Raw genomic sequence first — 27,402 nt, forward strand, 5'->3', positions numbered from 1 at the left:
GAGTATAATTGCTTTACAATGGTGTGTTAGTTTCTGCTGTATCAAAAGTGAATCAGCTACACGTATACATATATCACCATATTTCGTTCCTCTTTTGTCTCTCTCCTACCCTCCCTATCCCACCACTCTAGGTGGACACAAACCACCGAGCATATCTCCCTGTGCTATGCGGCTGCTTCCCACTAGCTATCTATTTTACGTTTTGGTAGTGTATATATGTCCATGCCACTATCTCACTTCGTCCCAGCTTACCCTTCCCCCTCCCTGTCCTCAACTCCATTCTCAATGTCTGCATCTTTATTCCTGTCCTGCACCTAGGTTCTTCACAACCTTTTTTTTCTTTTAGATTCCATATATATGTGTTAGCATACGGTATTTGTTTTTCTCTTTCTGACATACTTCACTCTGTATGACACACTCTAGGTCCATTCACCTCACTACAAATAACTCAATTTCGTTTCTTTTTATGGCTGAGTAATATTCCATTGTATATATGTGCCACATTTTCTTTACCATGCATCTGTCAATGGACACTTAGGTTGCTTCCATCTCCTGGCTATTGTAAATAGAACGGCAATGAATATTGTGTTCCATGACTCTTTTTGAATTATGGTTTTCTCAGGGTATATGCCCAGTAGGGGGATTGCTGGGTCATGTGGTAGTTCTATTTTTAGTTTCTTAAGGAACCTCCATACTGTTTTCCATAGTGGCTGTATCAATTGACATTCCCACCAACAGTGCAGAAGGGTTCCCTTTTCTCCACACCCTCTCCAGCATTAATTGTTTCTAGATTTTTGATGATGGCCATTCTGACTGGTGTGAGGTGATACCTCATTGTAGTTTTGATTTGAGTTTCTCTATTGATTAGTGATGTTGAGCATCCTTTCATGTGTTTGTTAGCAATCTGTACATCTTCTATGGAGAAATGTCTATTTAGGTATTCTGCCCATTTTTCGGTTGGGTTGTTTATTTTATTTTATTATTATTTTTTTGATATTGACGTACATGAGCAGCTTGTATATTCTGGAGATTAATCCTTTGTCCCTTGATACATTTGCTAATATTTCTCCCATTCTGAGGGTTTTCTTTTCATCTTGTTTATGGTTTCCTTTACTGTGCAAAAGCTTTTAAGTTTCATTAGGTCCCATTTGTTTATTTTTGTTTTTAATTCCCTTTCTCTAGGAGGGGGGTCAAAAAGGGTCGTGCTGTGATTTATGTCAAGAGTGTTCTGCCTATGTTTTCCTCTAAGAGTTTTATAGTATGTGATCTTACATTTAGGTCTTTATCCATTTTGAGTTTATCTTTGTGTGCGGTGTTAGGGAGTGTTCTAATTTCATTCTTTTACATGTAGCTGTCCACTTTTCATAGCTCCACTTATTGACAAGGCTGTCTTTTCTACATTGTATAGTCTTGCCTCCTGTATCAAAGATAAGGTGACCATATGTGTGGGGGTTTATCTCTGGGCTTTCTATCCTGTTCCATTGATCTATATTTCTGTTTTTGTGCCAGTACCATCCTGTCTTGATTATTGTAGCTTTGTAGTATAGTCTGAAGTCAGGGAGCCTGATCCCTCCACCTCTGTTTTTCTTTCTCAAGATTGCTTTGGCTATACGGGGTCTTTTGTGTTTCCATGCAAATTGTGAAAATTTTTGATCTAGTTCTGTGAAAAATGCCATGGGTAGTTTGATAGGGATTGCATTGAATCTGTAGATTGCTTTTGGTAGTATAGTCATTTTCACAATAGTGATTCTTCCAATCCAAGAGCATGGTATCTCTCTCCATCTGTTTGTATCACCATTAACCTCTTTCATCAGTGTCTTACAGTTTTCTGCATACAGGTCTTTTGTCTCATTAAGTAGGTTTATTCCTAGGAATTTTATTCTTTTTGTTGCAGTGGTAAATGGGAGTGCTTCCTTAATTTCTCTTTCAGATTTTTCATCATTAGTGTATAGGAATACAAGAGATTTCTGTGCATTAATTTTGTATCCTGCTACTTTACCAAGTTCGTTGATTAGCTCTAGTAGTTTTCTGCTAGCATCTTTAGGATTCTCTCCGTATAGTATCATATCATCTGCAAGTACTGACAGTTTTACTTCTTTTCCGATTTGAATTCCTTTTATTTCTATTTCTTGTCTTATTGCTGTGCCTAAACTTCCAAACATATGTTGAATAATAGTGGTGAGAATGAGGAACCTTGTCTTGTTCCTGATCTTAGTGGAAATGGTTTCCATTTTTCACCATTACGAACTATGTTATCTGTGGGTTTGTCATATATAGCCTTTCTTATGTTTAGGTACATTCCTTATCTGCCTGCTTTCTGGAGGATTTTTATCATGAATGGGTACTGAATTTTGTCAAAAGCTTTTTCTGCATCTATTGAGATGATCATTTGGTTTTTCTCCTTCAATTTGTTAGTATGGTATATCACGTTGATTGATTTGCATATATTGAAGAATTCTTGCATTCCTGAGATAAATCCCACTTGATCATGGTGTATGATCCTTTCAGTGTGCTCTTGGATTCTGTTTGCTAGTATTCAGTTGAGGATTTTGCATCTATGTTCATCAGTGATATTGGCCTGTAGTTTTCTTTCTTTGTCACATCCTTGTCTGGTTTTGGTATCAAGGTGATGGTGGCCTCGTAGAATGAGTTTGTGAGTGTTCCTCCCTCTGCTGTATTTTGGAAGACTCTGAGAAGGATAGGTGTTAGCTCTTCTCTAAATGTTTGGTAGAATTCACCTGTGAAGCCATCTGGTCCTGGGCTTTTGTTTGTTAGAAGATTTTTAATCACAGTTTCAACTTCAGTGCTTGTGATTGCTCTGTGTATATTTTCTATTCCTTCCTGGTTCAGTATCAGAAGGTTGTGCTTTTCTAGGAATTTGTCCATTTCTTCCAGGTTGTCCATTTTATTGGCATATAGTTGCTTGTATTTGTCTCTCATGATCGTTTGTGTTTCTGCAGTGTCAGTGGTTACTTCTCCTTTTTCATTTCTAATTCTATTGATTTGAGTCTTCTCCCTTTTTTTTCTTCATGAGTCTGGCTAATGGTTTATCAATTTTGTTTATCTTCTGAAAGAACCAGCTTTTAGTTTTATTGATCTTTGCTATAGTTTCCTTCATTTCTTTTTCATTTATTTCTGATCTGATCTTTATGATTTCTTTCCTTCTGCTAACTTGGAGGGGTTTTTATTCTTCTTTGTCTGATTGCTTTAGGTGCAAGGTTAGGTTGTTTATTTGAGATGTTTCTTGTTTCTTGAGGTAGAATTGTGTTGCTATAAACGTCCGTCTTAAAACTGCTTTTGCTGCATCCCATAGGTTTTGGGTCGTAATGTTTTCATTGCCATTTGTTTCTAGGTATCTTTTGAATTCCTGTTTGACTTCTTCAGTGATCTCTTGGTTATTTAGTAGTGTATTGTTTAGGCTCCATGTGTTTGTACTTTTTACATATTTTTCCTGTAATTGATATCTAGTTCCATAGTGTTATGGTCGGAAAAGATACTTGATACCTTTTCAGTTGTCTTTCATTTACCAAGGCTTGATTTGTGACCCAAGATATGATCTATTCTGGAGAATTTCCATGAGCACTTGAGAAGAAAGTGTATTCTGTTGTTCTTGAATGGAATATCCTATAATTATCAATTAAGTCCATTTGTTTAATGTATCATTTAAACTTGTGTTTCCTTATTTATTTTCATTTTGGTTGGTCTGTCCATTAGTGGAAGTGTGGTGTTGAAGTCCTCTACTATTATTGTGTTACTACTGATTTCCCCTTTTATGGCTGTTAGCATTTGCCTTATGTATTGAGGTGCTCCTATGTTGGGTGCATAGATATTTAAAATTCTTATATTGTCTTCTTGGATTGATCCCTTGATCATTTTGTAGTGTCCTTCTTTGTCTCTCGTAATAGTCTTTATTTTAAAGTCTGTTTTGAGAAGTCCTTCAGGATGGTGGAAGAGTAAGATGTGGAGATCACCTTACTCCCCACAGGTACATCAGAAATACATCTACATGTGGAACAGGTACTACAGAACACCTGCTGAACGGTGTCAGAAGACCTCACACCTCCCAAAAGGTAAGAAACTCCCCCAAGCACCTGGGTAGGGCAAAAGGCAAAAGAAACAACAGAGACAAAAGAATAGGGATGGGATCTGCACCAGTGGGAGAGAGTTGTGAAGGAGGAAAAGTTCCCACACAGTAGAAAGCCCCTTCACTGGCGGAAATGGGGGTGGGCCGGGGGGAAGCTTAGGAGCCACGGAGGAGAGCACAGCAACAGGGGTGCAGAGGGTAAAGCAGAGAGATTCCCGCACAGAGGCTCAGTGCTGACCAGCACTCACCAGCCTGAGAGGTTTGTCTGCTCACCCACTGGGGCTGGTGGGGGGTGGGATCTGAGGCTTGGGCTTTGGAGGTCAGATCTCAGGGAGAGGACAGGGGTTGGCTGTGTGAACACAGTCTGAAGGAGTGTAGTTCGCCACACCTAGCTTGGAGGGAGTCGGGCAATAGTCAGGAACTGCCGAAGAGGCAACACACTTTTTCTTTCCTCTTTGTTTTGCGGTGTGTGAGAAGGGATTAAGAGCACTGCCTAAATGAGCTCCAGAGATGGGCACGAGCTGCGGCTTTCAGCATGGACGCCAGAGACGAGCATGGGATGCTAAGCCTGCTGCTACAGTCACCAAGTAGCCTGTGTGCATGCACAGGTCACTATCCACACCTCCCTTCCCGGGAGCCTGTGCAGCCCGCCACTGCCAGGGTCCTGTGATCCAGGGACAACTTCCCTGGGAGACCACATGACATGCCTCAGCCTGTTGCGACGTCATGCTGGCCTCTGCCACCGCAGGCTCGCCCTGCCTTCGGTACCGCTCTCTCCCCCTAGCCTGAGTGAGCCAGAGCCCCATAAACAGCTGCTACTTTGATCCCGTCCTGTGTGAGCGAAGAACAGACGCCCTCAGGCGACCTACACATAAAGGCAGGGGCAAATCCAAAGCTGAACCCCAGTAGCTGTGCAAACAAAGAAGAGAAAGAGAAATTTCTCCCAGCAGCCTCAGGAGCAATGGATTAACTCTCCACAATCAACTTGATGTACCCTGCATCTGTCGAATACCTGAATAGACAACAAATCATTCCAAATTGTGGTTGTGGACGTTGGGAGCAATGATACATATTTTATTTTTATTTTTCGCTTTTTGTGAGTGTGTATGTGTATGCTTCTCTGTGTGATTTTGTCTGTATAACTTTGCTTTTACCATTTGTCCTAGCGTTTTGTCTGCCCATTTTCATTTTTTTAAAGTATAGTTTTTAATTTTTTCTTATTATTAGTGGATTTGTTTTTTGTTTTTGTTGCTATCCTGTGCCTTTCTTTGTTTCCTTTTTTAATTACTTTTCAATTTTTTAATTTTTAATTTTTTTTTTTTTTTTTTTTTTGTGGTACGCAGGCCTTTCACTGTTCTGGCCTCTCCGTTGTGGAGCACAGGCTCCAAACGCACAGGCTCAGCGGCCATGGCTCACGGGCCTAACCGCTTCGCGGTATGTGGGATCTTCCTGGACCGGGGCACGAACCCATGTCCCCTGCATCGGCAGGCAGACTCTCAACCACTGTGCCACCAGGAAGGCCCATAATTTTTTTATTTTTAATAATTATTTTTTATTTTAATTATTTTATTTTATTTTTTTCTTTCTTTCTTTCATTTCTTCTCCCTTTTATTCTGAGCCTTGTGGATGACAGGATGTTGTTGCTCCAGCCAGCTGTCAGGCCTGTGCCTCTGATGTGGGAGAGCTGAGTTCAGGACATTGGTCCACCAGAGACCTCCCAGCTCCACATAATATCAAACAACGAAAGCTCTCCCAGAGATCTCCATCTCAACGCCAGGACCCAGCTCCACTCAGTGACCAGCAAGCTACATGCCGGATACACTAGGCCAAACAACTAGCAAGACAGGAACACAAGCCCACCCATTAACAGAGGTGCTGCCTAAAATCATAATAAGGTCACAGACACCCCAAAACATACCACCAGACGCAGACCTCCCCACCAGAAAGACAAGATCCAGCCTCATCCACCAGAACACAGGCACTAGTCCCCTCCACCAGGAAGTCTACACAACCCACTATACCAACCTTAGCCACTAGGGGCAGATACCAAAAACAACATGCACTACAGACCTGTAGCCTGTAAAAGGAGACCCCAAATACAGCAAGTTTAAGCAAAATGAGAAGACAAACAAATGCACAGCAGATGAAGGAGCGAGGTAAAAACCTAACAGACCTAACAAATGAAGAGGAAATAGGCAGTCTACCTGAAAAAGAATTCAGAGTAATGATACTAAAGATCCAAAACCTTGGAAATAGAATGGAGAAAATACCAGAACATTTAACAAGGACCTAGAAGAACTAAGGAGCAAACAAAATGATGAACAACACAATAAATAAAATAAAAAATTCTCTAGAAGGAATCAATAGCAGGATAACTGAGGCAGAAGAACGGATAAGTGACCTGGAAGATAAAGGAACTAACGACCACAGAGGAGAATAAAGATAAAGAGTGAAAAGAATTGAGGACAGTCTCAGAGATGTTTTGGACAACATTAAATGCACCAACATTCGAATTATAGGGGTCCTAGAAGAAGAGAAAAGAAAGGGAGTGAGAAAATATTTGAAGTGATTGTAGTTGAAAGCTACCCTGATATGGGAAAGGAAGTAGTTAATTAAGTCCAGGAAGCACAGAGACTCCCATACAGGATAAATCCAAGGAGAAACACCAAGACACATATTAATCAAACTATCAAAGATTAAACACAAAGAAAAAAATATTAAAAGCAGCAAGAGAAAAGCAATATATAACATACAAGGGAATCTCTATAAGGTTAACAGCTGATATTTCAGCAAAAAGTCTGCAAGTCAGAAGGGAGTGGCGGGACGTATTTAAAGTGATGAAAGGGCAAAACCTACACCCAAGGTTACTCTAGCCAGGAAGCATCTCATTCAGATTTGACGGAGAAATTAAAACCTTTACAAGCAAGCAAAAGCTAAGAGAATTCACCACCACCAAACCAGCTTTACAGCAAATGCTAAAGGAACTTCTCTAGGCAGGAAACACAAGAGAAGGAAAAGATCTACAATAACAAACCTAAAACAGTTAAGAAAATGGTAATAGGATCATGCATATCGATAATTACCTTAAATGTAAATTGATTAAATGCTCCAACCAAAACACATAGACTGGCTGAATGGATACAAAAATAAGACCCGTACATATGCTGTCTACAAAAGGCCCACTTCAGACACAGGGACACCTAACAGACTGAAAGTGAGGACATGGAAAATGATATTCCATGCAAATGGAAATCAAAAGAAAGCTGGAGTAGCAATTCTCACATCAGACAAAAGAGGCTTTCAGATAAAGATTATTACAAGAGACAAAGAAGGACCCTACATAATGATCAACGGATCAATCCAAGAAGAAGATATAACAATTTTAAATATTTATGCACCCAACATAGGAGCCCCTCAATACGTAAGGCAAATGCTAACAGCCATAAAAGGGGAAATCAATAGTAACACACACATAGTAGGGGACTTTTAACACCCCAGTATCACCAGGGGAGAGATCATCCAAAATGAAAATATATAAGGAAACACAAGCTTTAAATGACACATTAAACAATATGGACTTAATTGATATTTATAGGACATTCCATCCAAAAACAACACAATACACCTTCTTCTCAAGTGCTCATGGAACATTCTCCAGGATAGATCATATATTGGGTGAGAAATCCAGCCTTGGTAAATTTCAGATATTTGAAATCGTATCAAGTGTCTTTTCCAACCACAATTCTATGAGACTAGATATCAATTACAGGAAAAAATCTGTAAAACATACAAACACATGGAGGCTAAGCAACACATCACTTAATAACCAAGAGATCACTGAAGAAATCAAAAAGGAAATCAAAAAATACCTAGAATCAAATGACAGTGAAAACACAGTGACCCAAAACCTGTGGGATACAGCAAAAGCACTTCTAAGAGAGAAGTTTATAGTAATGCAATCCTACCTTAAGAAAAAAGAAACATGTCAAATAAACAACCTAACCTTACACCTAAAGCAATTACAGAAAGAAATACAAAATAACCCCGAAGTTTGCAGAAGGAAGGAAGTGATAAAGATCAGTTCAGAAATAAATGAAAAAGGAATAAAGAAAACGGTATCAAAGATCAATAAAACTGAAAGCTGGTTCTTTCCAAAGCTAAACAAATTGATAAACCATTAACCAGACTTATCAAGAGAAAGGGAATACTCAATAGACTTAGAAATGAAAAACGGGAAGTAACCACTGACACTACAGAAACACAAAGGATCATGAGAAATTACTGCAAGCAACTATATGCTAATAAGATGGACAACCTGGAAGAAACTGACAAATTCTTAGAAAAACACAACTTCCGATACTGAACCAGGAGGGAATACAAAATATACACAGACCAATCACAAGCACTGAAGTTGAAACTGTGATTTAAAATCTTACAACAAACAAAAGTCCAGGACCGGATGGCTTCACAGGCGAATTCTATCAAACATTTAGAGAAGAGCTAACAAATATCCTTCTCTAACTGTTCCAAAATATAGCAGAGGGTGGAACACTCCAAAACTTGTTCTATGAGGCCACCATCACCCTGATACCAAAACCAGACAAAAATGTCACAAAGAAAGAAAACTATAGGCCAATATCACTGATGAACATAGATGCAAAAATCCTCAGCAAAATACTAGGAAACAGAATCGAACAGCACATTAAAAGGATCATACACCATGATCAAGTGGGGTTTATTCCAGGAATGCAAGGATTCTTCAATATATGCAAATCAATCAATGTGATACATCATATTATTAAGTTGAAGAATAAAAACCATATAATTATGTCAATAGATGCAGAAAAAGCTTTTGACAAAATTTAGCACCCATTTATGATAAAAACCCTCCAGAAAGTAGGCATAGGGGAAACTGCTTTCAACCTAATAAAGGCCATATATGACAAACCCACAGCTAACATCGTCCACAATGGTGAAAAAGTGAAACCATTTCCACTAAGATCAGGAACAAGACAAGGTTTCCCAACCTCACGACTATTACTGAACATTGTTTTTGAAGTTTTAGCCACAGAAATCAGAGAAGAAAAGGAAATAAAAGGAATCCAAATTGGAAAAGAAGTAAAGCTGTCACTCCTGGCAGATGACATGATACCATATATAGAGAAGCCTAAAGGTACTACCAGAAAACTACTGGAGCTAATCAATGAGTTTGGTAAAGTAGCAGGATACAAAATTAATGCATTCCTATACACTAATGATGGAAAATCTGAAATAGAAATTAAGGAAGCACTGCCATTTATCATTGCAACAAAAAGAATAAAATACCTAGGAATAAACCTACGTAATGAGACAAAAGACCTGTACGCAGAAAATTATAAGACACTGATGAAAGAAATTAAAGGTGATACAAACAGATGGAGAGATATACCATGTTCCTGGATTGGAAGAATCAACATTGTGAATATGACTGTACTACCCAAAGCAATCTACATATTCGAATGCAATCCCTATCAAACTGCCACTGGCGTTTTTCACAGAATTAGAACAAAAAATTTCACAATTTCTGTGGAAACACAAAAGACCCCAAATAGCCAAAGCAATCTTGCAAAAGAACAACAGAGCTGGGAGCAATCGGACTCCCAGATTTCAGACTAAACTACAAAGCTACAGTAATCAAGACAGTATGGTACTCACACAGAAACAGAAATATTGATCAATGGAACAGGATAGAAAGCCCAGAGATAAACCCATGCACATATGGTCACCTTATCTTTGATAAAGGAGGCAAGAATATACAGTGGAGAAAAGACAGCCTCTTCAGTAAGTGGTGCTGGGAAAACTGGAGAGCTACATGTAAAAGAATGAAATTAGAACACTCCCTAACACCGTACACAAAAATAAACTCAAAATGGATTAAAGGCCTAGATGTAAGGCCAGACACTATAGAACTCTTAGAGGAAAACGTAGGCAAAACACTCTGTGACATAAATCACAGCAAGATGCTTTTTCACCCACCTCCTAGAGAAATGGACATAAAAACAAAAATAAACAAATGGGACCTAATGAAACTTCAAAGCTTTTGCACAGCAAAGGAAACCATAAACAAGACCAAAAGACAACCCTCAGAATAGGAGATAATATTTGCAAATGAAGCAACTGACAAAGGACTAATCTCCAAAATTTATAAGTAGCTCATGCAGCTCAATATCAAAAACACAAACAACCCAATCCAAAAATGGGCAGAAGACCTAAATAGACATTTCACCAAAGAAGATACACAGATTGCCAACAAATACATGAAACGATTCTCAACATCACTAATCATTAGAGAAATGTAAATGAAAACTACAATGAGTTATCACCTCACACTAGTCAAGAGTGGCCATCATGAAAAAATCTACAAACAATAAATGCTGGAGAGGATGTGGGGAAAAGGCAACCCTCTTGCAGTGTTGGTGGGAATGTAGATTGATGCAGCCAGTATGGAGAACACTATAGAGTTTCATTAAAAAACTACAAATAGAACTACCATACGACACAGCAATCCCATTACTGGGCATATACCCTGAGAAAACCATAATTCCAAAAGAGTCATGTACCACAATGTTTATTGCTGCTCTATTTACAGTAGGCAGGACCTGGAAGCAACCCAAGTGTCCATCCACAGATGAATTAATAAAGAAGATGTGGCATATATATACAATGGCATATTACTCAGCCATGAAAAGAAATGAAATTGAGTTATTTGTAGTGAGGTGGATGGACCTAGAGTCTGCAATACCGAGTGCAGTAAATCAGAAAGAAAAACAAATAATGTATGCTAACACACATATGGAATCTAAAAAAGAAAAAATGGGTGTGAAGAACCTAGGGACAGGATGGGAATAAATACGCAGACCTACTAGAGAATGGACTTGAGGACACGGGGAGGGGGAAGGCTAAGCTGGGAGAAATTGAGAGAGTGGCATGGATATATATACACTACCATATGTAAAATTAATAGGTAGTGGGAAGCAGCCACACAGCACAGGGAGATGGGCTTGGTGCTCTGTGACCACCTAGGGGGGTGGGATAGGGAGGGTGGGAGGGAGGGAGATGCACGAGGGAAGAGATATGGGTATATATATATATATATATATATATATATATATGTGTGTGTGTGTGTATTTATGTATATATGTATAGCTGGTTTACTTCGTTATAAAGAAGAAACTAACACCATTGTAAAGCAATTATACTCCAATAAAGATATTTTTTAAACATTTAAAGATAAAATCCATTTTGTCTGATATGACAGTTGCTACTCCAGCTTTCTTTTGATTTCCATTTATGTGGAATATCTTTTTCCATCCCCTCACTTTCAGTCTATGTGTCTATATGTCTGAAGTGGGTCCCTTGTAGACAGCATATATACTGGTCTTGTTTTTGTATCCATTTAGTCAGTCTGTGTCTTTTGGTTGGTGCATCTAGCCATTTACATTTAAGGTAGTTATCGATATATATGTTCCTATTACCATTTACTTAATTGTTTCAGGTTTGTTTTTGTAGGTCTTTTTCTTCTCTTGTGTTTCCTGCCTGGAGAAGTTCCTTTAGCATTTGTTGTAAAGCTGGTTTAGTGGTTCTGCGTTTTCTTAGCTTTTGCTTCTGTGAATGTTTTAATTTCTCCTTTGAATCTGAATGAGATCCTTGCTGGGTAGAGTAATCTTGGTTGTAGGTTTTTCCCTTTCATGACTTTAAATGTGTCCCGCCACTCCTTTCTGACTTGCAGAGTTTCTGCTGAAAGATCAGCTATTAACCTTATGGGTGTTCCCTTGTATGTTATTTGTTGCTTTTCCCTTGTTGCTTTTAATAGTTTTTCTTTGTATTTAATTTTTGATAGTGTGATTAATATGTGTCTTGGAGTGTTTCTCCTTGGATTTATGCTGTGTGGGACTCTGTGCAATTCCTGGACTTGATTGACTACTTCCTTTCCCATATTTCAGAAGTTTTCAACTGTAATCTCTTCAAATATTTTCTCAGTCCCTATTTTTTTCTCTTTTTCTTCTGGGATCCCTATAATTTGAATGTTCGTGCATTCAGTGTTGTCCCAGAGGTCTCTGAGACTGTCCTTAATTCTTCTCATTCTTTTTTCTTTATTCTGCTCTGCAGCAGTTACTTCCACTGTTTTATCTTCCAGGTCACTTATCTGTTCTTCTGCCTCAGTTATTCTGCTATTGATTCCTTCTAGAGAATTTTTTATTTCATTTATTGTGATGTTCATCATTGTTGTTTGCTCTTTAGTTCTTCTAGGTACTTGTTAAATGTTTCTTGTATTTTCTCCATTGTATTTCGAAGTTTTTTGATTACCTTTACCATCATTACTCTGAATTCTTTTTCAGATAGAGTGCCTATTTCCTATTCATTTCTTTGGCCTCTTGGGTTTTTACCTTGCTCCTTCATCTGCTGTGTACTTCTCTGTCTTCTCATTTCCTTAACTTACTGTGTTTGGGGTCTCCTTTTTGAAGGCTGCATGTTTGTAGTTCCCGTTTTTTTTGTTGTCTGCCCCCATTGGTTGGTTCAGTGAGTTGTGTAGGCCTCCTGGTTGAAGGGACTGTTGCCTGTGTTCTGTTGGATGATGCTGGATCTTTCTAGTGGGAAGGACCGCATCCAGTGGTGTGTTTTGGGGGTCTTTGAACTTATTTTGATTTTAGGCAGCCTCTGTGCTAATGGATGGGGTTGTGTTCCTGTCTTGCTAGTTGATTGGCCTAGGGTGTCCAGCACTGTAGCTTGCTGGTCTTTGAATGGAGCTGAGTCTTAGAGTTGAGATGGAGATCTCTGGGAGAGCTTTTGCAGTTTGATAGTACGTGGAGCTGTGAGGTCACTGGTGGACAAATGTCTTGAACTTGGCTCTCCCACCTCAGAGGGTCAGGCCTGACACCCAGCTGGAGCACGAAGACCCTGTCAGCCAAACAGCTCAGAAGAAAAGGGAGGGGAAAAAAAGAAACAAAGATAAAATAAAATAAACTTATTAAAATAAAAAATTTATAAAGTATTAAATATAAAGAAGTAAAAAAGTAATAAAAAGAAAAAGAAAGAAACAAGAGAGCAACCAAACCCAAAAACAAATCCACCAATGATAACAAGTGCTAAAAACTATACTAAAAACAAAACAAAACAAAAAAAAACGGACAGGCAGAACCCTAGAACAAATTGTAAAAGCCAAGCTGTCCAGACCAAATCACACAAAGAAGCATACACATACAGAGCTATAAAAAGAGAAAAAGGAAATATATATATATATATATAAAAGGAAGACAGCAACCAAATCAATAAACAACTCTACAAATAATAGTAAGCTCTAAAAACTAAACTGAGGTAAAGATAAAACCAGATACAAATTAGATGCAGAAAGCAAACCCCAGTCTACAGTTGCTCTCAAATTCCACCGCCTCAGTTTTGGGATGATTCGTTGTTTATTTAGGTATTCCACAGATGCAGTGTACATCAAGTTGATTGTGGAGATTTAATCTGCTACTTCTGAGGCTGCTGGTAGAAATTTCCCTGTCTCTTCTTTGTTCGCACAGCTCCTGCCACTCAGCTTTGGATTTGGCCCCTCCTCTGCGTGTAGGTCTCCTGAGGGCACCTGTTCCCCGCCCAGACAGGACGGGGTTAAAATAGTAGCATGATAGGGGGTTCTGGATCACTCAGGCTGGGGCGAGGGAGGGGTATGCAATGCGTGGTGAGCCTGCAGTGGCAGAGGCCAGCGTGTCGTTGCAACAGCCTGAGGCGTGCCGTGTGTTCTCCTGGGTAAGTTGTCCCTGGATCTCGGGACCCTGGCAGTGGTGGGCTGCACGGGCTCCTGGGAAGTGTGGATAGTGACTTGTGCTTGCACACTGGCTTCTCGGTGGCTGCAGCAGCAACGTTAGCATCTCATGCCCATCTCTGGGGTCCGTGCTGATAGCCACGGCTCGTGCCCGTCTCTGGAGCTTGTTTAGGCGGTGCTCTGAATCCCCTCTCCTCACGCACCCTGAAACAATGGTCTCTTGCCTCTTAGGCAGTTCCAGACTTTTTCCCAGACTCCCTCCTGGCTAGCTATGGCGCACTATCCCCCTTCAGGCTGTGTTCACACAGCCAACCCCAGTCACGTCCCTGGGATCTGACCTCCGAAGCCTGAGCCTCAGCTCCCAGCCCCCACCACTCCGGTGGGTGAGCAGACAAGCCTCTCAGGCTGGTGAGTGCTGGTTGGCACTGATCCTCCGTGCCGGAATCTCTCCGCTTTGCCCTCTGCATCCCAGTTGATGCGCTCTCCTCTGTGGCTCCGAAGCTTCCCTCCCCCTCCCACCCCCCATCTCTGCCAGTGAAGGGGTTTCCTAGTGTGTGGAAACATTTCCTCCTTCACCTTTCCCTCCCAGAGGTGCAGGTCCCGTCCCTATTCTCGTCTCTGTTTTTTCTTTTTCCCTACCCAGGTATGTGGGGAGTTTCTTGCCTTTGGGGAAGTCTGAGATCTTTTGCCTGTGTTCAGTACGTGTTGTGTAGGAGTTGTTCCACATGTAGATGTATTTTTGATGTATTTGTGGGGCGAAGGTGATCTCCACATCTTACTCCTCTGCTGTCTTCTCAATGCCCCATATTTTGTATTTTCAACATTTCCAGTTAGCATTTGTTTGTTAACTTCTTTTCTAAATGTAAAATATTTTAAAATAAGTATTTTCTGAAGTTCTACTTAAAGTTTAAGTAGAACTTTAAACTCATTACTTTTAACTTACCATCTCAATACAAGAAAATTTTATATTAGTAATAGGTATAAAAATTATTAAAGTGATTTGAAATAATATCTGTAACTCTAGGGCTGATTGTGATGTTAAAGAAGATCTTAATTAATTGAGGGTACTGGTTAATGTTAATGAATGGAATCATTTTATTTCATCTTACTGTTACCTTCCATCTGTTGGATACTGAAAGAAAAGTGGGAGGTGGATGCTCATTTTAAGTAATTTAGCTTTAGTGTGCCATGTCAGAATAAGTTGAAATATCAAATGAATGCTTGCAGTGAACTTTCTCAAAAATCTATAGCGCATCAATTCTTTGTTTTCTGTGTTTTAAGTCCAATTTAAAAGCTTCTGAGAAACATATAAAAACATATTCGGCTTCATTAGTAATTAGGGAAATACTAATTTAAACAAAAAGCACATTTTACCCTTAAGAGTAGCAACAACTAAAACTTATTAATATCCAGCATTGTTGAGGATATGGAGACCTGGCACCCTGGTACACTGTTGGTTGGTGTATATGCTGTTGGAGCGTTTTTGGAAAATAGTTGGGCAGTTTCTATCAAAGGATAAACATATGCTTACCTTTTAACTCATCAGTGTGCTTCTGGGAATCCTTCTTACAGAAATGCATGGATGTACATAAGTCATATATACAATGATATTTTATTTCAACATTGTTTATAGTAGCAAAAGTTTTAATTAATATCCATCAGTAGAGGAATGGATAAGATAAATATGATATATTCTTAGTATCACACAACTGTTGCAAAGAATGAGGTAGGTTTCTGTTACTGACATGAACAATCTCCAGGTTGTGTTAAGTGAAAAAAGCAACTTACAAATGAATAAATATAGTATGGCCCCACTTCTGTTGGAAAAAAAAAAGTGTTTGTTTAGGCACATAAATGCATCAGAAGAAGTCTAGGATTATAACACAACAAATTTTTCATGGTGATTAGCTCTGGGAAAGGAAATGGAACAGGCATGAGGGGGTGATAAAAGGAGTTATAATGTTTTACGTTTTATGCCTTTATGTCTTTACTATTCTTTGAATTGTTAAATATGAACATGTATGTCTATGTGTGTATATATAAATTTGCTCCAGGATGCTGTCCTCTTCCATAATACCATTTACTACAACCTCTTATATGGAAACATCAATGCTTCACCAGAGGAAGTATATGCAGTGGCAAAATTAGCTGGACTCCATGATGCAATTCTTCGAATGCCACATGGATATGACACCCAAGTAGGGGAACGAGGACTCAAGCTTTCAGGTAATCAAAGATTTTAGACCTGGCCCCCACTTATATACTCCCTTCACACTTTAATTTGTCAGGGCCATTTATTAGAAAATGTAATGACAGAGTACAAACATAGTGCTCATCCAGTCTCTTTTGACAAATTCCCGTTTCCTGCCTGTCACTTTAAACAATTCAACTTGCTAGAAGTAACTGTTCTCAAATCATGCAAGTCTCTTTTTTTCACTTGCAGCTGCAAACACTGTAAGTGCCTAATAGTAAGTTACTGATACATGTTGAAATCAGTGTTAACTTATTATCCATAATCTTAATATTAAAGGAAAGCCAAGGTCATTATTCACATGGGAAATAAGTAAGAGTAGGGACAAGAAATTTGATAGTAAATAGTGTACCTCCTCATAATTTCCTAGATCATTATGGGATGTTTTCAATACTTTAGACCTCCTTATACTTCCTTACAGCCAACTTCATTTTCATGTCTTTGTTGGTTCAGTGGCCAAGTAAATTTTAGGGCTTGTACATTTTAACTTAAGTGTTTAATTATGAGATGATTACTGTGTTTAATAGTGGATCATCCTAAAATGACTGAATTTTTTTGAGGATCCATAAAAATGTTTCTTTGCCCTAAATTATTTGAATTCTAAAAGTATAATGATATCTAATGCCTGAAAGTATTAATATAACTCATATAAACATACTGCATCCTGTACATTTACTCTTCATTCTAGTTTAGTTTGGGGAGAAAATGTATAGATTAGGGATGAGGGTAAGGGAAAAGAGAATGAAGAATACTCCACATGAATTTTAATGAATCCCTGTTCCTCTTCATTGTAAGCTGGCTTCAGTTATTCACAACATTGATTAGGTACATGCTATGTGCAAGCAGCTGTGCTAAGTGATTTGAGAGTTAAAAATATGAAGCATCAAGGGACGTACTCTCAAGGAATTTGCAGTCTATTAGAAAGTTTTGATCTAGGTTTAGAAAATATGAAGCAAAGATTATTTTCAAGTTTAGGTGGCTTGTAGTAGCTATTTAGTCATTACCTGATAGTATAAGATGCCTGCTTCATTCCAGTCCACCTTTATACTTTACCATTGCTCTTCATAGGACTTTCCAATTAACTAGCCCACACCCCAGATTATTTATCCATTGGGCTAATTCTAGAGATACCAAATTTGTCACGTAATACAGACTAGCCATCTCAGACATGACTTTGCTTCAGTTAGCTATGCTGCATCCCATTTTTCAATCATTTTGTTCCTCTCTGCATGCCTCTGGGGGTAGGAATGTTTAACAAAATTTTATTCTTACCTAATACCCATTGCCTTACAACCAGGCCTCTGAAAATGAGCAATATATTATTTAGCACCTATGCAAATAATTTCAGTAGAGAACAAACAAATGTTTCTTTTCCAAATTCTATTGAATAGAATTGAAACTGGGTTGGTTTCTACTTGAAATTTGGGAAACATGTGAAAACTAGTTCTTCCTCTGAGTATCTAGTTCTTTTAGGATCTTTCTGCTGCTGAGTTGCTAGGTGGGTAAGCAGATTGTTCTGGCATACTGCCTGTCTTGACAGGAGAATTTTGAACTTACAAAATGAGGAAGAGTGTGGATAGTATGAATATAAACGTATTCACTAATATTAGACATAAGGAGCCCCTCTTACAGGTTGAAGATAATAATTGAAGAACAGATAAAAGTGAACTAATACTTGTGAACCAGATAATCAACAGGTAGAGCTTGTTTTCTGAAGAGGTTACTGATGCTAAAAAGTACAAGTTTTTTCAGACATTGATAAATTAATGGATAATGAACAAGAAAAGAAGCCAAAAGGGACATATTCAGCAAAGCACCATCTTTTGTACTTCCAACCATAGTTTTATGTAAGATTGATGGCCTTAGACCTGCAGGAGTCCCAGTGGAGAAAGAAAGATTGCTTTCTTTTCTCTAGAATAAATTTAAGAATAATTATGGGTTTGTACATTGTGAAAGGAAGAGCATCGGACTGGGAATTAGTCGAGGGTAATTAGTCTGTTCTAGCAGATTTTGCTAGAACTTGCCTGTGACCTTGAGCAAATTACTTAACCTTTCTGGGCTTCTGTTTCCTTTCTGTTTTAAAATTCTGCTATGCTAGAGTCCTATAACAAATAACTAAGGTGAAATAAGAGGTCCTAGTTTGTAGCCTTAACTTTGAAGAGTGCTGTGAAAATAATAGCTTTCTGTCAAAAAAAAAAGTCTTTAAGAATACTGGCTGAATGGTACTTTTTTATGTTAAGAAATAAATGTAGTTATTCATAGTTTCATGTCTTCAAGTTTTCAGGCTTCAGATATTGAATTTGGTTTTGGCTTTGTTGATTCTCTAATATTGAAATTTTTCTAGCTGAGGTTGCTGTTCATTGGGAAGTAATATAAAGTACATATAAAGTAACATGTCATGAGCATATTTCTGGTGAGGGAGGTAATTCTGGAATCAAAGTTGTCACCTCCCCTCCTTGTTCTTTTCGCCTGCCATAACGTCAGAATTCAGAGTCACATTTATGTTCCAGGGAATATAGTTTGCCAAAGAATATTATATATGAACATAAACTCTTATAGATGAGTAAAATGATCAGTAATCAGTAAAGATAAATGTTGAAGGTATTATTTGGTGGTTTTAATTAATGGAAATACTAGAAATATAAAATGTGTATGTTATGCTCTCTTAAACTAAAAATTTTCTTTACTAGGAGGAGAAAAGCAAAGAGTAGCAATTGCAAGAGCCATTTTGAAGGACCCCCCAGTCATTCTCTATGATGAAGCTACTTCATCATTAGATTCAATTACTGAAGAGGTAAATGATGGTGATAACATAAAACTCTTTAATTCAAATTGCTTAACTTTTTTCCTTGGAAGTTTCAGTAAAATAGCTACATTCTTTCATATTTTGAATGAGCTTCAATAGAAGGTTCTGTAGAGCCAAATACCTAGCCCTTTTTCCCAATGTAGGAAGTGTTGATAGTAAGAATGCCAGGTTGCATTATATTATCACACTGTTAAGTCCATTTGCAAATATATCTCTTTTTGAAACTGTGTGTGACACGTTATGCTCTTGTTGTATTACCTTTTCATCTTGCAAAGCTGTGGGAATCAACTAACCTGCTGACAAAGGAAGGTTTTAGTCTTTCTGATTTTTGCCACTTAACATTAATTAAAATAGGTCTTATAAATGATTGTGACATGGTACACACCAGAAAGCCTTTCACTTATCATGGAGCAACTCACTAAGATGCAAATTAGGCACACACAGCCTGTGATTCTGGTATCAGTTTATATTCATTTCATAACAAGTATTGTGAAGCACCAAGATGTTGTGACACTGACGTCATGGTACTACCCAGCAACTACATTAAACATCATAACATCTTTGTATTAAATACCAAAGTCTTAACAGCAATCATAATTTCATGAATGAATCCCCTTAATCTAAAACTGAAGATAGGCTGATGTAATTTGACAGTTGCCTCCATTCACCTACGTTTTACTTGAATATATAGTAAAACCCTGTTGAAGGATAGACCTAATTTCAGCTTTAGAGCATATATGACATATTTGCATATGGAGTTAAGTTTCAGGGCACATTACTTGATCTGCCATATGTTTAAAACAGCTTAATTTCTAAGTCAGTTGTTTAGCATGAGGATTTGTTATATTTATTTAGAAAATTTTTATTTTATTTATTTTTCATGAAAAGGCATTTTATTTTAAATATAGCACTGTGTACATGTCAATCCCAAACTCCCAATCTGTCCCTCCCCCCACCCTGCCCCCATGATAACCATAAGTTCATTCTCTAAGTCTGTGAGTCTATTTCTGTCTTGTAAATAAGTTCATTTGTATCATTTTTTTCATATTCCACATATAAGCAATATCATATGATATTTGTCTTTTTCTTTCTGACTTAACTTCACTTAGTATGAAGTATAATCTCCAGGTCCATCCATGCTGCTGCAAATGGCATTATTTCAGTCTTTTTAATGGCTGAGTAATATTGCATTGGACATATATACCACATCTTCTTTATCCGTTCATCTGTTGATGGACACTTAGGTTGCTTTCATCTCTTGGCTATTGTAAACAGTGCAGCAGTGAACAGTGGGGTGCATGTATCCTTTCAAAATGGTTTTTTCCAGATATATGCCCAAGAGTGAGATTGCTGAATCATAGGGTAGCTCTATTTTTAGTTTTTTAAGGAACCTCCATACTGTTCTCCATAGTGGACATACTATTTTACATTCCCACCAACAGTGTAAGAGGGTTCCCTTTTCTCCACACCCTATCTAGCATTTATTGTTTGAAGATTTTTTGATGATGGCCATTCTGACTGGTATGAGGTGATATCTCATTATAGTTTTGATTTGCACTTCTCTAATAATTAGTGATGTTGAGCATCTTTTCATGGGCCTCCTGGCCATCTGTATGTCTTTGGAGAAATGTCTCTTTAGGTCCTCTGTCCATTTTTTGATTAGGTTGTTTGTTTTTTCAATATTGAACTGCATGAGCTGTTTGTAAATTTTGGAGACTAATACCTTGTTTGCAAATATTTTCTCTCAGTCTGTGGGTTGTCTTTTCAGTTTGTTTGTGGTTTCCTTTGCTGTGCAAAAGCTTTTGAGTTTTATTAGGTCCCACTTGTTTATTTTTGTTTTTATTTCCATTACCCTGTGAGACAGATTGAAAAAGATATTACTGTGATTTATGTCAAAGGGTGTTCTGCCTATGTTTTCCTCTAAGAGTTTTATAGTATCCGTTTGTACATTTAGGTCTTTAACCCATTTTGAATTTATTTTTGTGCATGGTATTAAAGATTGTTCTAATTTCATTTTTTTTACATGTAGCTGTCCAGTTTTCCTAGCACCATTTATTGAAGAGACTGTCTTTCCACCATTTTATAGTCTTGCCTCCTTTGTGGTAGATTATTGACCATAGGTGCATGGGTTTATATCTGGGCTTTCTATCCTTTTGATCTATATTTCTGTTTTTGTGCCAGTACCATACTGTTTTGATGAGTGTAACTTTGTAGTATAGTCTGAAGTCAGGGAGCCTTGATTCCTCCAGCTCCATTTTTCTTTCTTAAGTTTGCTGTAGCTATTTAGGGTCTTTTGTGGCACTGTACAAATTTTAAGATTTTTTGGTTCTAGTTCTGTGAAAATGCCATTGATAATTAGATAGGCATTGCATCAAAGCTGTAGATTACCTTGTGTAGTATAGTCATTTTGACAATATTGATTCTTCCAATTCAAGAACATAGTAGATCTTTTTTGAAAATATTTATTTATTTATTTAGGCTGCACCAGGACTTAGTTGCAGCAAGTGGGACCTTCATTACAGCATGTGGGATCTTTAGTTGTGGCATGCGGACTTCTTAGGTGCGGCATGCAGACACTTAGTTATGGCATGCAGGATCTAGTTCCCGACCACGGATCGAGCCTAGGCCCCCTGCATTGGGAGCATGGAGTGTTACCCACTGGACCACCAGAGAAGTCCCAACATGGTAGATCTTTCCATCTGTGTCATCTTTGATTTCTTTCACTAGCATCTTATAGTTTTCAGAGTACAGGTCTTTTGACTCCTTAGGTAGGTATATCCCTAGGTATTTTATTCTTGTTGATGTGATGGTAAATGGGATTGTTTCTTTAATTTCTCTTTCTGATCTTTCATTGTTGGTGTATAGAAATGCAACAGATTTCTGTGTATTAATTTTGTATCCTGCAACTTTACCAAATTCATTGATGAGCTCTAGCAGTTTTCTGGTAGCATCTTTAGGACTTTCTCTGTATAGTATCATGTCATCTGCAAACGGTGACAGTTTTACTTCTTCTTTTCCAATTTGGATTCCTTTTATTTCTTTTTCTTCTCTGATTGCTGTGACTAGGACTTCCGAAACTATGTTGAATAAAAGTGGCGAGAGTGGACATCCTTATCTTGTTCCAGATCTTAAAGGAAATGCTTTCAGCTTTTCGCCATTGAGTATGATGTTAGCTGTAGTTTTGTCATATATGACCTTTATTATGTTGAGGTAGGTTCCCTCTGTGCCCACATTCTGGAGAGTTTTTACCATAAATGGTAAGTTTTGTCAAAAACTTTCTCTGCATCTATTGAGATGATCATTTGGTTTTTATTCTTCAATTTGTTGATGTGATGTGATGTATCACACTGATTGATTTGCAGATATTGAAAAATCCTTGCATCCCTGGGATAAATCCCACTTGATCATGGTGTATGATACTTTTAATGTATTTTTGGATTCGGTTTGATAGTATTTTGTTGAGGATTTTTGTGTCTCTGTTCATTAGTGATATTGGCCTGTAATTTTCTTTTTTCATGGTATGTCTGTCTGGTTTTTGTATAACGGTGATGGTGGCCTCATAGAATGCATTTGGGAGTGTTCCTTCCTCTGCTATTTTTTGGAATAGTTTCAGAAGAATTGTTGTTAACTCTTTTCTAAATGTTTGATAGCATTTGCCTATGAAGACATCAGGTCCTGGACTTCTGTTTGTTGGGAGTTTTTTAATCACGTTTTTCAATTTCAGTACTGGTGATTGGTCTGTTTATAGTTTCTGTTTCTTCCTTGTTCAGATTTGGGAGATTGTACCTTTCTAAGAATTGTCCATTTCTTCCAAGTTGTACATTTTATTGGCATACAGTTGATTGTAGTAGTCTCTTATGGTCCTTTGGATTTCTATGGTGTCCATTGTAACTTCTCCTTTTTCATTTCTAATTTTATTGATTTCAGCCCTCTCCCATTTTTTCATGATTAGTCTGGCTAAAGGTTTGTCAATTTTGTTTAGCTTTTCAAAGAACCAGCTTTTAGTTTCATTGATCTTTTCTGTTGTTTCCTTCATTTCTATTTCATTTATTTTTGCTCTTTATGATTTCTTTCTTTTGCTAACTTTGGGTTTTGTTTGTTCTCTTTTCTCTGGTTGCTTTAGGTGTACATTTAGGTTGTTTATTTGTGATTTTTCTTGTTTCCTGAGGGAAGATTTTATTGTTATAAACTTACTTCTTCGAACTGCTTTTACTGTGTCCCATAGGTTTGGGATCTTTGGGCTTTTGTTTTCATTTGTTTCTAGGTATTTTTTGATTTCCTCTTTTCATTTCTTCAGTGATCCATTGGTTGTTTAGTAGCATATTGTTTAGCCTCCACATGTTTGTATTTTTTACTTTTTTTCTTGTAGTTGATTTCTAATCTCATAGTGTGTAGTCAGAAAAGATGCTTGATATGATTTCAGTTTTCTTAAATTTACTGAGGCTCACTTTGTGGCCCAGCATGTGATCAATCCTGGAAAATGTTCCATGTGCACATGAGAAAAACGTGTATTCTGCTGCTTTTGGATGGAAGTCTCTATAAGTATCAATTAAGTCCATCTGGTCTAATGTGGCATTTAAGGCCTGTGTCTCCCTGTTGATTTTCTGTCTGGATGATCTGTCCACTGACGAAAATGGTGTGTTAAAGTCTCCCATTATTGTGTTACTATTGATTTCTCCCTTCACGGCTGTTAGTATTTGCCTTATATATTGAGGTGCTCCTATGTTGGGTGCATATATATGTACAATTGTTATATCTTCTTCTTGGATTAATCCCTTGATCATTATGTAGTGTCCTTCCCTGTCTCTTGTAACAGTCTTCATTTTAAAGTCTACTTTGTCTGATATGAGTATTGCTACTACAGCTTTCTTTTGTTTTCCATTTGTATGGAATACCTTTTTCCATCCCCTCACTTTCAGTCTGTATGTGTCCCTAGGTCTGAAGTGGGTCTCTTATAGACAGCATATATAGGGATCTTGTTTTTGTATCCATTCAGCCAGTCTGTCTTTTGGTTGGAGCACTTAATCCATTTACGTTTAAGGTAATTATTGATATGTGTGTTCTTACTACCTTTTTGTTAATTGTTTTGGATTTGTTTCTTTAGGTCTTTTTTCTTCCCTTCCTCTTTTGTTCTCTTGTTAATTGATGACTAACTTTAGTGTTGTATTTGGATTCCTTTTTCTTTTTTGTGTGTGTATCTATTGTAGATTTGTGGTTTGCGGTTACCATTAGGTTTTGCTATGGTAGTCTGTATATGAGCAAGGTTGTTTTAAGTTGCTGGTCTTTTAATTTAAAATTCATTTTCAATACCCTGCATTTGTTCTCTCCTCACTAATTGCTGATTTTGATATCATATTTGTGTACAGATGATTTCCTTCCTTTACTGTATGTTTGCCTTTACCAGTGAGCTTTTCCATTCATAATTTTCCTGTTTCTAGTTGTGGCCTTTTCTTTTCCACTTAGAGAAGAATCTTTAGCATTTGTTGTAAGTCTGGTCTGGTGGTGCTGAATTCTTTAGCCTTTACTTGTCTGTAAAGCTTTATATTCTCCGTCAAATCTGAATGTGAGCCTTGCTAGGTAGAGTATTCTTGTTTGTAGATTTTTCCCTTTCATTGCTTTAAATATATTGTACAACTCCCTTCTGGCCTACAGAGTTTCTGTTGAGAAATCAGCTGATCACCTTATGGGATATGGGAGTTCCCGTGTATGTTTTTGTTGCTTTTCCCTTGTTGCTTTAATATTTTTTCTTTATCTTAAATTTTGTCAAGTTGAGTACTATTTTGTCTTGGTGTGTTCCTCCTTGGGTTTATCCTACCTGGGGGTCTCTGCACTTCCTGGGTTTGAGTGACTGTTTCCTTTCCCATGTTAGGGAAGTTTTCAGCTATTATCTCTTCAAATACTTTCTCAGGTCCTTTCTCTCTTCTCCTTCTGGGACTCCTATAATATGAATGTTGGTGCTTTTAATGTTGTCCCAGAGGTCTCTAAGACTGTCTTCATTTCTTTTCATTCTTTTTTCTTTATTCTTTTTCATGGCAGTGATTTCCAGCATTCTGTCTTCCAGGTCAGTTATCCATTCTTCTGCTTCAGTTATTATGCTATTGATTCCTTCTAGTGTATTTTTCATTTTCAGTTATTTTATTGTTCATCTCTGTTTGTTTGTTCTTTAATTCTTCTAGGTCTTTGTTATACATTTCTTGCATCTTCTCAATCCTTGCCTCCATTCTTGTTCCAAGGTCTTGAATCATCTTCACTATCATTATTCTGAATTCTTTTTCCAGTAGATTGCCTTTCTCCACTTCATTTAGTTGTTCTTCTGGGGTTTTATCTTTTTCCTTCGTCTGGGACATATTCCTCTGCCATCTCATTTTGTCTAATTTTCTGTGATTGCAGTTTCCATTACGTAGGCTGCTGGATTGTACTTCTTGCTTCTGCTGTCTGCCCTCTAGTGGATGAGGCTGTCTAAGGGGCTTGTGCATGCTTCCTGATGGGAGGGGCTGGTCCCTGCCTACTGGGTGGAGCTGGGTCTTGTCTCTCTGGTAGGCAGGGCTGTGCTCAGGAAGATTTTTGGCAGCTTCTCTGCTAATGGGTGGAGCTGTGTTCCCACCCTGTTGGTTGCATGGCCTGAGGTGTTCCAGCACTAGTGCCTACAGGCTGTAGGGTGGGGCTAATGGCAGCCTCAGGGAGGGCTCACACCAATGAGTACTCAACAGATCTGCTGCTGCCAGTGTCCTTATCCCCACAGTGAGCCACTGCCACCCCACACCTCTGCAGGAGACCCTCCATTACTAACACATAGTTTGGGCCCCATCTCTTATGAGGTCACTGCTTTTTTCCCCTGGGTTCTGGTGCACACACGATCTTGTGTCAGCCCTCCAAGAGTGGAGTTTCTGCTTTTCCCAGCTCTGTGGAATTCCTGTGATCAAACCCTACTGGCCTTCAAAGCCAGATTCTCTGGGGCTCCTCCTCCTGTTGCTGGACGTCCAGGTTGGGAAGCCTGACGGGGGGCTCAGGACTTTCACTCCTGTAGGAGAACTTCTGTGGTGTAACTGTTTTCCAGCTTGTGGGTCAAGCACCCGGCGGGTATGGAATTTGATTTTATTGTGATTGTGACCCTCCTACTGTCTTGTTGTTATTTCTTCTTCACCTTTGGATGTAGGGTATCTTTTTTGGTAGGTTTCAGTGTTTTTTTGTCAATGGTTGTTTACCCGTTGATTGTGATTTTGATGTTTACATAAGAAGGGGTGAGCTCACATCCTTCTACTCTACCATCATGAGCTAATCTGAGGATTTGTTATTGATATATTTAAAGGGAACCTTAAGCTGCACCAGACTCCATTCATATGCATAGTAGGAATCTGCTTACAAGAACTTTGTACCTAAAAATGTGTCATCCACATTTATCACAATTTCAGAGTCCTAACAACAGTCATTATTTGAGTCATGTATCTTTATTAGCTCACCGAGCATAACCCATTAATTGCTAGCAGAGAACACTCCCCCTTGAGGGAATGAGTTACCGGAAGATTTGGTAAATTTTAATCAACCTTTTAAAAAGGTCCAGAGCATCAGTAGGATGTGAGAGTTTAAGTTCTGGAGGGCACGAAAGAGGAGTCCTCCCCAGACATCACAGTTTTTCTTAGAATTGACCCTGTGCTTGATTTTAAGTCTGCCATAGTAAAATATAAGGTCTTCTTTTCCTGGGTAGCCATCTAGTCATGATAATTTTATTTCTTTAATAAATACAGTGACTAGAGATACCTGTAGAAAGCCATTGGGAATATCCCCATCCCCCACACTGCTATTTCCATCTAGCTAGCTGTACTTAGACCCAGGTTTCCAAGTATAGGTAAATATATATACAGTTGCCTTACATTTTACAGGCAGTAAACAAAAATGTATTTTCCAGAATGCCTTAAGAAGTCAGACTGCTTTTGAAAAAGAAGTTTTCTCAAGTTAAACATGCATCGTTGTCCTTGTCACCCTTTCCATCCTCTTTGTTTGAACTGAGGAAAAGCAAGTGCTCCTGTACCCTTTGAGTTTCCTATCTTTCTTGATTTTTTTTGTACTTCTCCACATCCTATCACTTGAGTCCCTCCTCATTTTGTTTTTGCTCTCATTGTCCAGATAAACATATCTGGCTATGCTCCTGATATCAGTGGATTCATCATTGTTATTGTTTGTTTTTATGTATAGAGAATATCTACCTTCTCCCAAACTTTATAATTTAAAGAAATATTGCCTATCTTAAAGCTAATTTTTTTCATAATAATATGGTCATATTCACCTTCCCTCTTTGATTTTATTCTCTTCTTAGTAATTATTAGTTTAGGTAAAATATTTGATAGTGGTATAAAGTTTATATAATACCAAATTAACTAGCATTTTATATATTCTTTTCAGAAATACATGAGTATTTTACTATACATTTACCTAATAGATAGATCTTTTTTCCCCTCCTA

At 38.0% G+C, this 27,402-nt stretch overlaps 1 protein-coding gene across 2 annotated transcripts in view; it reads left to right on the forward strand.

The window, feature by feature from the left end:
- ABCB7 (ATP binding cassette subfamily B member 7) overlaps positions 1-27,402 on the forward strand; it is a 147,374-nt gene that overhangs the window by 105,866 nt on the left and 14,106 nt on the right. For both annotated transcript variants that reach the window (XR_014014274.1, XM_081222734.1), the window contains exons 13-14: positions 15,941-16,112; positions 18,828-18,931. Coding sequence is in view for 1 of the 2 variants with exons in the window: in XM_081222734.1 (XP_081078860.1) it covers positions 15,941-16,112; positions 18,828-18,931 (276 nt within the window). In the remaining variant the exon portion in view is untranslated. The remainder of the gene's footprint in view (positions 1-15,940; positions 16,113-18,827; positions 18,932-27,402) is intronic.

This window comes from Mesoplodon bidens (assembly GCF_964165515.1).
Source record: "Mesoplodon bidens genome assembly, chromosome: X".
NCBI classification, from domain to species: domain Eukaryota; kingdom Metazoa; phylum Chordata; class Mammalia; order Artiodactyla; family Ziphiidae; genus Mesoplodon; species Mesoplodon bidens.